Source organism: Brachyhypopomus gauderio, chromosome 2, assembly GCF_052324685.1.
Source record: "Brachyhypopomus gauderio isolate BG-103 chromosome 2, BGAUD_0.2, whole genome shotgun sequence".
NCBI classification, from domain to species: domain Eukaryota; kingdom Metazoa; phylum Chordata; class Actinopteri; order Gymnotiformes; family Hypopomidae; genus Brachyhypopomus; species Brachyhypopomus gauderio.
The window spans coordinates 16,891,689-16,903,670 of record NC_135212.1 but is presented as its reverse complement, the minus strand read 5'-3'; the positions used below and the strand labels follow the sequence as shown (position 1 = coordinate 16,903,670).

Genomic DNA, 11,982 nt, shown 5'->3' with positions numbered 1-11,982 from the left:
TAACTTAAGTATGTTTGAATCCAGTTCTTAACGTAGAACGGGTGTCTTTAAATGGGACATACTGTCTGGTTTTAGAGTCGGGCAGAGTTATAGTTATTGACTCCACTCTTCACCAGTGCCTTCCACAGGGCACTTTGAGCACTCAGGTGTCCCTGAGCAGCACGCCCGTCCTCCACGCCACTCTACTGCCTGGCAGAGTCAACCTCCACAAGCCCTGCGGTTCCGCCAGTCTGCCAGCCGGAGCAGGGAGAGCGGAACATGTCTGCTCACGTGGAAAAAGGAGCGTTGCTGTACTCCTGAAACCTGACTCTTAACTGGAGGCTAAAGAGGAGTCCAAGTTTCCACGTAGAGGTAGAGTTTGTCATGTTGAGAGCCAGTTAGTGCTTCATCCTCTCAACATTCCTGTGGAAAGGCTTCACTTTCTCATGCCTGTCCCCGTTTGGTGACGCTGTGCAAAATTCACATGCATTTTTTTTCCACAAATATTTATGCACTAATAGGTTGGTAAAAAGAGTGCTCTGGTGTGTGCCAGATTGTGTTTAAAAACAAAGGGCTTTTAAAAGAGTTTCAAAAGGACTTGACTGTGTCTGAGTAATGATGGAGTCTTTAAAGATAAGAGATTGGTAATTTATGCACAGAATGAATGACATTGCCTTGCCGAGGCTAAAGAAGCATTCAATCTGGATTTTGGTGTCACGTGTATTTTGCCAAGTGAGGATGCTTCTTTGACATAGTGTTGATATTGGCGATGGTGGTAACCACAGTGATATGCTTTCTTCCGCTTCTCTGCCTTGACCTTATCTCTGGGCTGGTTGTGAGAGGTTGCATAGCTGTGAGGTCAGACAGAGAACACAGAGTGAAATACCGTAGCAAGAAAAGTCTAAGGAGGCAGTGAGATTTATTTCTTTGACAGAAGCATATTGAAGTGCATGCATAAAGACAGACCTCCTGAATTTGTTCTCTCCTTTCCCTCTTCATAATGGGATTTTAAAGCCCTTGGGAGATGTGGCTGTGTAAGAGAGCTTTTCTAAAGAGGTCCCACATGGAGTAGAGTAATGCATTAGTGATTGCAATAATAATCCCAGACCTGTGACATCACTAAATAAATAGCAAGAACCTCAGACACTGTTTCTTTCTCTCTTGCCTTTATGTCAAGTTGAACAGCAAGTTGCCACTGAGCACACCATTCTAATGTTTTATATTTAAAGAACTGACTTGCCAAATGAACCCATTTGAATGGAGGACAATAATCAAGGACCTTTGAATCCCTCATTGGGGTGGCACATCAGTGGTGTTTGTTGTAAGTTGGGACAGTCGTCCTCTGGCATTCTCCAGCTGCCTCTGGCTCTGGGACAGACACGCTGCTATGCTGAAGCAGAGGTTTGGAATACAATGCACATGAACATTCGTCATTAATATTTAAACATGGTGATGTTATTATGATGGCTGGGCAGTGCCTTCTGCATACCTTAGCAACTAACCGGTATGTCCACTTTACAGACGTCTACAAGCCTCAATCCCCTCACTCTTAGATCAGCCTAGTGTCAAATGTGTACGTCATAGAAACACACCAAACTCTGCTAAAACTAAACCTGACTCTGAAAAATAAACCTGAGGAGATTCACAAGCATCTTCTTGACTTCTGCTCATGGAGGAGCACATGACAAGTGACTGCCCCTCCTCTACGGCACTTCCAGAGATCATTGAGAGATAACACACAGATATGATGAGCTGGAAAACACTTTGTGTCTATTTTATTTCCCATACGTATGCAAATGCCATAAGAGACAATGGTCAAAAGAAAGGTAAGGTAAGGTGAGATTAACTTGAAACAAATCAGCTTGTGACACACCAATAGCGGTTTTCTTAATGTGAGGTCTTTAACTCAGTAGTCTTTAAGATTATAGCCACCAAACATCATTGTCTAGATTTTATTTATTAATACAAATGTATATATAATAATAACAAGAATAGTAAAGATAGCAATATTGAGAAGAGAAGCAGCATTCTTCTGTTTCTTTTTAGCGTTTCTGAAAAGGACGGGGGTATTACTGCTCATAACACATTTAGTGTATAAACATCTTTTTAGGAATTCTTAATATTTTAATTATATTGAATCATGTCCGTGATCACCTGCAACACGACTAATAAGAATATTATTTGCAAGCAATATTTAAACAAATATATCAGAGATTGCAGAATCGCAGAATGAAAATGCATGCATAGTAACCTTATAGGCACTACACACACACATAAGTGCGTTGTTAAATGGCATGAAGTTGCAGACATTGATAGCAAAATATGTACATGTAGCAGATGATAACTGGTTGCCTGGTTGCCTGGTTGAGCAGAAAGCACAAAGTCAGCTTTGTCAATCATGAAATACTTACTATAATTATTTCACCTCCGAACACTGTTAACTGACATTTTGATAGTTGACCTACCTCTTTTTTTAAATATTCTGGGCATTTTCAGTCAGTCAATTTAACAAGAACTTTATCCACAAAATCGACTGTTAAAACAGCTGTTAACAGATCTCTTCTGAGGGACATAGGTAATCCCAACTGCTCTATTTTCAGCAACTATGATCCAATTTCAAAGACTTAGATACGTTTGCCAAATAATATTCTGCGTCCTGACAAATACATCCAAGGTTTGTGACATCCTCTTACAGCTGACAGTGAAACCGTAAACACACTGTTGAGTCATCTGGTCTGGATTGCAGTAGCGTGCTTTTCCTATTTTACCTAAAAGCTTTTCCTCCAGCTTGGAGTTTTAACATTCAGAAGAATGTGGCATCATATTTCACATGCTCTCAAACAGCTGCACTGGCTACCTGCATCAATTGGAATTGATTTTGAGATCATTTTAATGACCTTCAGATGCCTTCATGGTTACACTTCACTCTACCTCAGTGAACTGATTCGAGGTTTCTGCCAGGGCTCTTAAATCTGCCAGCAGAAGTAAGATTATTGTCCTCGCCGTCTGAGAGGTGAATTAACCTCTTCTACTGCCCTACACCTTCAATCTGGTTACGCTGAAGAGATTATTAGCTTTTAATTAGCGTGTAATTCATGATTTATCTTACTATAGCACTGTTATGTTGCTGTTCTGTCCTGTATTGTATTCTGTTTTATATATGATCTTTTTCATTTCGAATATATATTACTGTAAAGCACTTTGTAAATCTTGCTTAAAGAAGTTCTATATTAATAAAGCTTATTATTCTATTATTATTATAGAGTCTTATTTTCAGTTAAGAGTCTGGTGGCTGTTGTTCATATAATATGGTGTGATGTGTATGTTCATATAATATGGGCGCCATAGCATCTGAATGGTGAATGACATTAGTTTTCCTAGCTGGAAACAAATGTGCATAAGTGGTGTCTTATGTGTCCCTTGGAAGATGCCATTACTAGATTACAATAGGGGGGTAGGGAAAGACAGTCCATAGATCATTCAAGACAGGCCAAATGCAGAAGGAGCCGGATCCACCCGTAGTAGCATACGTAATTTAGTGCTCCATGAGGCCTTATGCTGTCAGCAGCAGTAGGCTATAGCAGATTTGGCCGTGCTAGGACGATCAGTTTCCAAGCTCACAGGTGTGTGAAGAAAATCAGTTCCCCTACCAAAAAGAGAGTCCTCAGGAATCCACTTTACTGAGTATTTAAACTTGGGCTACTCATACTCAATACCTGAGAAGTCTGGACCGGGCATTGAAGCAAAGTATGGCACGTTAAACTGAGCTTCATTTACACACATTTTGAGATACTTTTCATTGTTGTTGTGCTTTGTGTGAAGCTTTCGGGCTCCAAAACAGATTTGCTCATTTGTCAGAGGATTGTAGTCTGATATTACAGGTAGAAAGTCAGTGTTTTGTAAATACTTTGAGCTACAGTAGGTGAAGCAAGGAGTTTGATGAAATAACCATAATGAAGTGCTGTGCTGGACTGGGGGTGTGTGTGGCTCTGAGCTCATGGGTGCTGAGGTGCAGCCTTCACTGTAGATTTAGTGTTCTGTGTGTTTGTATGGGCCACGGGAGAGCGGCTTGTCCTCGCCAAATGACAGTGTTGAAAATGCAGAGTGAAAGAAAACTACCACACCCCATACCCCCCGAACCCCCCCTCCCCCGCCCCCCTGCCTCCAGTCCATGTACATGTACACACTCACACACAGTGCTGACCTCACCCATATATACTGTGCCAGAAAACAGCACAAATTCCAACTTTCTCTGTCTCTCTCTTTCTCCATATCTTTCTTTCTCTGTCTCTTTTTCTCTCTCTTCTTCTAATTCTGTTCCTCCTTTCGCCGCCCACCCCTCTCTCTCTGCTCATATGACAGGGAGAGCTCGATTGGTCTGCAGAGAGCAGGGCGAATCCGAGAAGAGTGTGTGTGAGAGAGAGAGCGTGGCAGGAAAGCACTGCGGCTGTGTGTGAGAGCGCGCGGGCGGCACAGGCAGAGTGTGTATGAGTGCTGAGAGGGGCAGCGGAGGCAAGACTGACTAGCCAGAACTCCAGAGGGTGATGGATCACATCTCTACTCTGCACTGCTCCCAGACCACAGCCTGCCACACACTCGCTCTCCTGATGCCAGCCTCCTGAACAGGCAACTCTGCCACTGCAGTCTGCAGTCAAGGCGCCCAGGCACACGTGCACACGTGTGTCGGTCCCAGTGCTTGAGTGGGGTCGTTTAGCAGGAGTGTGTTTGTTTGCAGCAAGAGGAAAAGAACACCATTGCTGTTTTTTTAAGACTCTCATCCTTTTTGTAAGCAATTGCCTTCCACGGATACGACAAAGGAAGCGTGTATGGACTTCACTCAAACTGCTGAACTGCTGCGTACCCCGTGTGTGTGAGTGTGTGTGTGTGTGTGAGCGCGTGTGTTGGTGTGAGTGTGTGTGATGTGTGTGTGAACAGGAGTCATCATGCTTCTGAGACTCACTGTGCTGCTCTGCTTTGCCCTGGTGCCATGGTGCCCCCCAGGCAGTGGGCAGGCCACCCCAGGGCACCGCACTGGCATCGAACGTGTCAAGGTGCTCTTCACGCCCACCGTCTGCAGGCTCCGCTGTGCCCACGGACGTTGCACCAACTCCTGCGAACGCGGCAACATCACCACTCTCTACAGCAGCGAACAGGGTTCTGACGACACCTCCGGCTTCCGAGTCTGTGAGTAACCTGCATGGCACAATGTACATGCAGATATACACAAACATTCCAGATAGATAGTTAGGACTCCTCAAAACCCACATACACCCAGGTTAAGACATTTAAACACTTACATATACGCATGTACATGTTATTTAACTTTGAATTTGAAAATAGGAGAAAAGAAGCCAAGAGACAGAACTGAAGAACTAAATTAAACAGGACAGCTCCAGCTAAATGGCACTACCAGGAGGTGTATTTGTATGTCCAGCTGTGTGCTGGGAGCAGGGATTTTGCAACATGGGATGTGAATGATCAGGAGTTTCTGAGAGGATGTGTGAGCTGCATATGTGTATGTGTTCCCCTTGTGTGTGTGTGTATGTGTGTGTGTGTGTGTGTGTGTTCAGTGGGGTCCTGTTCTCTACTATATGCTTCATGCTCAGTCAGGTCCTATATATGCAAGTTGTCACTGTCAACAGGAAAGTGTGATGACGTGAGAGAAACAACTGTCACTGTTAGATGTACACAGAGTCTTGTGCACTTTACCATAGCAAACATTCTCTTTTGACATGGAAGACTGCTGAAGTTCATAAATGTTACACCACATTATGGCAGCCAGTTCTGGCCAGTTTCAAGCATTCCAGGTTTTGCCCTCACCTTCAGTTTAGCATGACTAGAGACAGCTGGGCTGTCTCACCAGGGCAGTGTTCCAGCGTGTGATCTCCAGAGCTACAGTGAACTTCTCAGCCAGTAAGATGGTGCCACCTCTCCATCTGAAGCTAAACTCACTGGCTGGCTTGTGATGTACTACTCATACTACCTCATTGTGTTGAAAATGTGTTTGCTGTCAGAGTTAGCAGCACTGCTGGACTGTTTGCCTGTGGTATCTGGATCTGTGGAACAAGGGAGGCGGGGCTTGCTTTTGGAGCTCTGCTCACACCCCTGCAGAGAACGCTGGATTATATTCAGATTAGGGTCAGCATGGTGGTTTACAGTATCCTTCTCCATAAGTGCTTCCATGTGTTTGGGGCAACATGAGCATCTGAGACTAAGTATAGATGGAGGGGTGAATGGATGAGTGGATGAAGTGGCTGAACAGATGGGTGTATGGATCACATATGCTACATGAGAGGCATATTTGTAATTTCCCCCATTCTCCAGCCAGTGTGTCTGAGGGGATATATTATCGAATCACTTTGCTAATCATGAAGGTAGTATGTTTAATCATGAGGTTAGTGTTAGTAGTGTGAGGTTGATGATGAAGGTAGTATGTTTTATCATGGGGTTAGTGTTAGTAGTGTGAGGTTGATGATGAAGGTAGTATGTTTTATCATGGGGTTAGTGTTAGTAGTGTGAGGTTGATGATGAAGGTAGTATGTTTAATCATGAGGTTAGTGTTAGTAGTGTGAGGTTGATGATGAAGGTAGTATGTTTTATCATGAGGTTAGTGTTAGTGTGAGGTTGATGATGAAGGTAGTATGTTTAATCATGAGGTTAGTGTTAGTGTGAGGTTGATGATGAAGGTAGTATGTTTTATCATGAGGTTAGTGTTAGTGTGAGGTTGATGATGAAGGTAGTATGTTTAATCATGAGGTTAGTGTTAGTAGTGTGAGGTTGATGATGAAGGTAGTATGTTTTATCATGAGGTTAGTGTTAGTGTGAGGTTGATGATGAAGGTAGTATGTTTAATCATGAGGTTAGTGTTAGTAGTGTGAGGCTGATTATGAGGGTAGTATGTTTTATCATGAGGTTAGTGTGAGTTACGTGAGGTTGATGATGAAGGTAGTATGTTTAATCATGAGGTTAGTGTGAGTAGTGTGAGGTTGATGATGAAGGTAGTATGTTTAATCATGGGGTTAGTGTTAGTAGTGTGAGGCTGATTATGAGGGTAGTATGTTTTATCATGAGGTTAGTGTGAGTTACGTGAGGTTGATGATGAAGGTAGTATGTTTAATCATGAGGTTAGTGTTAGTAGTGTGAGGTTGATGATGAAGGAAGTATGTTTAATCATGGGGTTAGTGTTAGTAGTGTGAGGTTGATGATGAAGGTAGTATGTTTAATCGTGAGGTTAGTGTGAGTTACGTGAGGTTGATGATGAAGGTAGTATGTTTAATCATGAGGTTAGTGTTAGTAGTGTGAGGTTGATGATGAAGGAAGTATGTTTAATCATAAGGTTAGTGTTAGTGATGTGAGGTTGATGATGAAGGTAGTATGATTTATCATGAGGTTGGTGTGAGTAGTGTGAGGTTGATGATGAAGGTAGTATGTTTTATCATGAGGTTAGTGTTGGTAGTGTGACGTTGATGTCCATTGATGAGGAAAGTGTGAGTAGTGTGAGCCGAATGTGGTTGCGTGTGTGTGTGTTTGTGTGTGGTTGTGTGTGTGTGTGGTTGTGTGTGTGTGGTTGTGTGTGTGTGTGTGTGTGTGTGTGTGTGTGTGTGTGTGTGTGTGTGTGTGTGTGTGTGTGTGTGTGTGTGTGTGTATGCAAGTGTGTCTATGTGAAAGAATGTGTGTATGTCTTTTTAATTTGTTTGTTTGCGTTCATGGGGTTTTGCTACGAAGGTCTAATTTGTGTTTGTCACTAATGTGTGTGCACAGTCTGTGTTGATCAGATGTGCCTCCCTGAACCCAGACTGCAGTGACTGCAGTTCCTCATGTTGATATTTTCACCTGGTCACTGTGCTTTGAAGTACGGTGACCCATTTTTCCTCGTCATCATGGCGTGATGGGTAATGTCATGGCCTGGTGGTTAGGGAACTGGTTTTGTGACCGGAGGGTCGTGGGTTCGATCCCCAGACCTGAGGCCATGATTGAGGTGCCCCTGAGCAAGGCCCCTATGACTCAATTGCTCACTTGTATAAATAAAAAATGAGATGTATAAATACTTGTATAAATAAAAAATGTAAGTTGCTCTGGATAAGGGCGTCTGCCAAATGCCGTAAATGTAATGTAACATTAACCTTGAATCAGCCCACAAATTTGTAAATGTTATTTACATCTAGCAGTTTGAGTGCCTGAAGAGGGAGAGATTAGCTGTGTTCGTTTGCATGACAACTGCGTGGAGACGCAGGACTACTGGCCTCTGGTCTGCCTCCTTACAGGCCACGCCTACTGCATGTGTCTTTATTTACCTTAATGCATTTCCCCTCCACAACCTCCTGCCCACTTTCTTCTGTTTCTGATTCGAGTGTTAGCGCAGGCTGAAATGGAGTGCCTGGACCCCTCCATTGTATTTCGGAGTGCAGTAAAAGAGTGTTTTATCATTGCTGTTGCTATTTATCATTGTTATTTTAACCCAGCATGGAGGAAGTGATGTCAGGAAAAGCAGCTGGCTGTCTTCCCTTTGATTTGTTAGTGATATGTAAGCAGACATCTATCCCCTCCTTCTTCTCTTGGGCAGTTCACAGCTCCATCTCTGTTGTACTCCAGGGATGGTCACATTCTCTTTAGCTTCAGGCTTTTGCAAATGATGAAAGATAATGAGCTGTCATGATCAAGACAATATAATCTCTACTCCTCCATAAAGAAAGGAATTTGCATGAGTTCCTCTACTAAATGTTAGGCTAAACTAGAATGTGTTTCCTAGACAGCAAATTGGTCTTAATCCTGAACTTTAACACCAGCATCACTAGTAGGTTCCTTTTTTCAAGGTGAAGATTCTTCATAGTATTTTACATTTCACCACAATAAAAGTGTATACTGCTCTTACCAAGTATGACCCATTGAAATAATAACATGTTTGAGGAACTACAGTTTTAATGAACGTTACATCTCTGTATCGCTTAACTCTAGAAAACTCACGCACACACGCACACACACAGGCACACACACACATGCAGACACACACACACACACACACACACACACACACACACACACACACACACACACACACACACACACACACACACACACACACACAGCTGGGGTGATCTGTCTTCACAATCAATTAGATCTTGTTATCTTAAAGTGTATGAGGTCATTGCCATAGTAATGTCAGGAGAGGGGGCGTGAGTGTTGAGGTTGGACATATGCTTTACATGTGTGTGTGTGTGTGTGTGTGTGTGTGTGTGTGTGTGTGTGTGTGTGTGTGTGTGTGTGTGTGTGTGTGTGTGTGTATGTGTGTGTGTGTGTGTGTGTGTGTGTGTTATGATAGAGAGGTGAGTGAGGCCTGATAAACTCTGGTCTGGCTTGAAGAATGTACCCCCCCCCCCCCCCCCCCCTTCACTGAGCTGTATGCAGTATCGCTCATACAGAACTGTAGGCTTTTCAGTGTATGCAGTTCAAAGGCTCTTAGGCTCATCCTGCGGGCTGGTCAGCACTGACGCAGTGCAAACTGGGCTGCAACATGGCATTTTCTTTTGTTTATTCTGGAAACTTCTTGAGAGAATCTTGCTGAGAGTCATTAGAAGTAATCACTGACTCTTTAAGCATTTCCACCACTTACTAGGAAAAACCTTTGAATCCAAGCCTACACAGAGGTTCAGACCCCTCCACACAATGACAGGAAGGATTAGTTTCCCATTAGCACTGTACTTGGGCCTTGAGACACAAACACATAAGTTGAGTAATATTGTTTTCAATCCAACTCCTTACCAGAGCTAAAGCTCTTCCTGTCCAACAGCATAAGAGAACAATTGCAATTTTTGTACTGGCCAAACAGTAAGACAAACAGTGAGTTCATTAACCTTAAAGCAAGGTGAATTCAGTTCTTAAGAATTCCACTGCATTTTCATACGTACGCATTGGTGTAGTTAAAATATAAGTACACACAGTTGAATGCTTTGAGAGGGCTTTTTTGAACTTGTAACTGCTTTATAAATCTATATAAATTGAACATTCATTCACATTCATTCACATTCATTTAGTACCTGAAAACGATTTTAGCCAATGTTGTTTCAATGAAAAGTGGATGACCTCAGTCCAATCTTACTGTAATCCATGTCCTTTATGCTCTTCATGCTGTGATACAACTGCCAGCGATGTCCCCAGGGACCAAGTGTGTGGCTGGAGCAGCAGTGTAGACAGCGTTTTGGGATTAGGGGACCTCACATGACACAAACACACACACATACCAGAGAATCACTTGTGAACACCACAGAGACAGAGATCTACTGTAGAAAAGATGAATAAGTGTAATGCTTGGACTGCTGTATGTGTGTGTGTGAGTGAGTGTGTGTGTGTGTGTGTGTGTGTGTGTGTGTGTGTGTGTGTGTGTGTGTGTGTGTGTGTGTGTGTGTGTGTGTGTGTGTGTGTGTGTGTGTGTGTACACAATCACATGCACTCAGCTGTGAGGAGATGGAGCTCACGTGTGCTGTGTTCTGTCTAAGAATCACTGTGGTACTGACGCTTTGGTGTGGCCCATGCTAAAGCAGCAGCTGGTGTCTGGACCTCTCAGCTGAGGTTCTGGTCCACTGAGCCCAGACCAGCCGTTCCCTCCAGGCTATTGCTATCTGTTTCTTCAGAAATTGCACCTGATATATATTTTGTTGCTATTATTTTCACTCTGCTGGACCCAAAACTATTCCTCAGCAATAGCAACAGCAATAATGTAAAATGTAAACATTTATAAATGTAAACATTTGTGATGTAAACATTTATAAATGTAAACATGTACATTTATAAAGGGCAAAAGAAGGTTTGTCCATAGCAATAGTAATGAGGCCAGAGCAACAGTGATGAGTTCATAGCAATATAAATTAGTCCATAGCGATGCAAATTAGTCCATAGCAACAGTAATGGCTTTCCACTGTTGAGAAAGTGAAAATAACATTTCGTTTGTCATTCTGTTCATTTGTATTTCTGTTGCTTGATTGATTGTTTAGAGTGTGGTGGCTTGGTCATTGTATATTACATTATTTACAATAAACACTTTTGTCTCTCTTCCAGTGCACTGCTACTCTGGCTGGTCTCTCTCCAGAGCACTGCTCCTCTGACTGGTCTCTCTCCAGAGGACTGCTCTTCTGACTGGTCTCTCTCCAGAGCACTGCTCTTCTGACTGGTCTCTCTCCAGAGCACTGCTCCTCTGGTTGGTCTCTCTCTAGAGCACTGCTCTTCTGATCAGTCTCTCTCCAGAGCACTGCTCTTCTGACTGAACTCTCTCCAGAGCACTGTTCTTCTGATTGGTCTCTGTCCAGAGCACTGCTCTTCTGACTGGTCTCTCTCCAGAGCACTGCTCCTCTGGTTGGTCTCTCTCTAGAGCACTGCTCTTCTGATCAGTCTCTCTCCAGAGCACTGCTCTTCTGACTGAACTCTCTCCAGAGCACTGTTCTTCTGATTGGTCTCTGTCCAGAGCACTGCTCTTCTGACTGGTCTCTCTCCAGAGCACTGCTACTCTGGTGGGACTCTCTCCAGAGCACTGCTCCTCTGGCTGGTCTCTCTCCAGAGCACTGCTCCTCTGATAGGTCTATCTCCAGAGCACTGCTCTTCTGACTGGTCTCTCTCCAGAGGACTGCTCTTCTGGCTGGTCTCTCTCCAGAGCACTGCTCTTCTGGCTGGTCTCTCTCCAGAGCACTGTTCCTCTGGCTGGTCTCTCTCCAGAGCACTGCTCCTCTGGCTGGTCTCTCTCCAGAGCACTGTTCCTCTGGCTGGTCTCTCTCCAGAGGACTGCTCCTCTGGATATGTGTGTTATGTGATGTGTGTTTCCTTTCCTCTTCTTTCTCCAGTTGCACCACAGCACTAGGATAAGTTACCATGGGCGAAGGGCTGTGTAACATCTGTGTAACGTCTGTGTAATGGACAGTATATGGGCAGATTGATATTGGACTGAAGTGCTGCTTACTGTAATAATATTATATGTCAGTCCACAAGTCTATAAACCATTCTCCCACTCTCTCTCTC

General features: G+C 43.5%; 1 protein-coding gene across 4 annotated transcripts in view; it reads left to right on the top strand.

Moving 5' to 3' along the window:
• The first annotated feature begins 4,327 nt into the window (after positions 1 to 4,327).
• Positions 4,328 to 11,982, top strand: part of ltbp4 (latent transforming growth factor beta binding protein 4) — a 35,803-nt gene continuing 28,148 nt past the window's right edge. For 2 of the 4 annotated variants that reach the window (XM_076989085.1, XM_076989069.1), the window contains exon 1: positions 4,331 to 5,163. In XM_076989085.1, the coding sequence (XP_076845200.1) occupies positions 4,923 to 5,163 (241 nt within the window). In that variant the 5' untranslated portion in view covers positions 4,331 to 4,922. Of the gene's footprint in view, positions 5,164 to 11,982 lie in introns of all 4 variants that reach the window. The other 2 variants (XM_076989090.1, XM_076989077.1) reach the window with 2 other exon arrangements.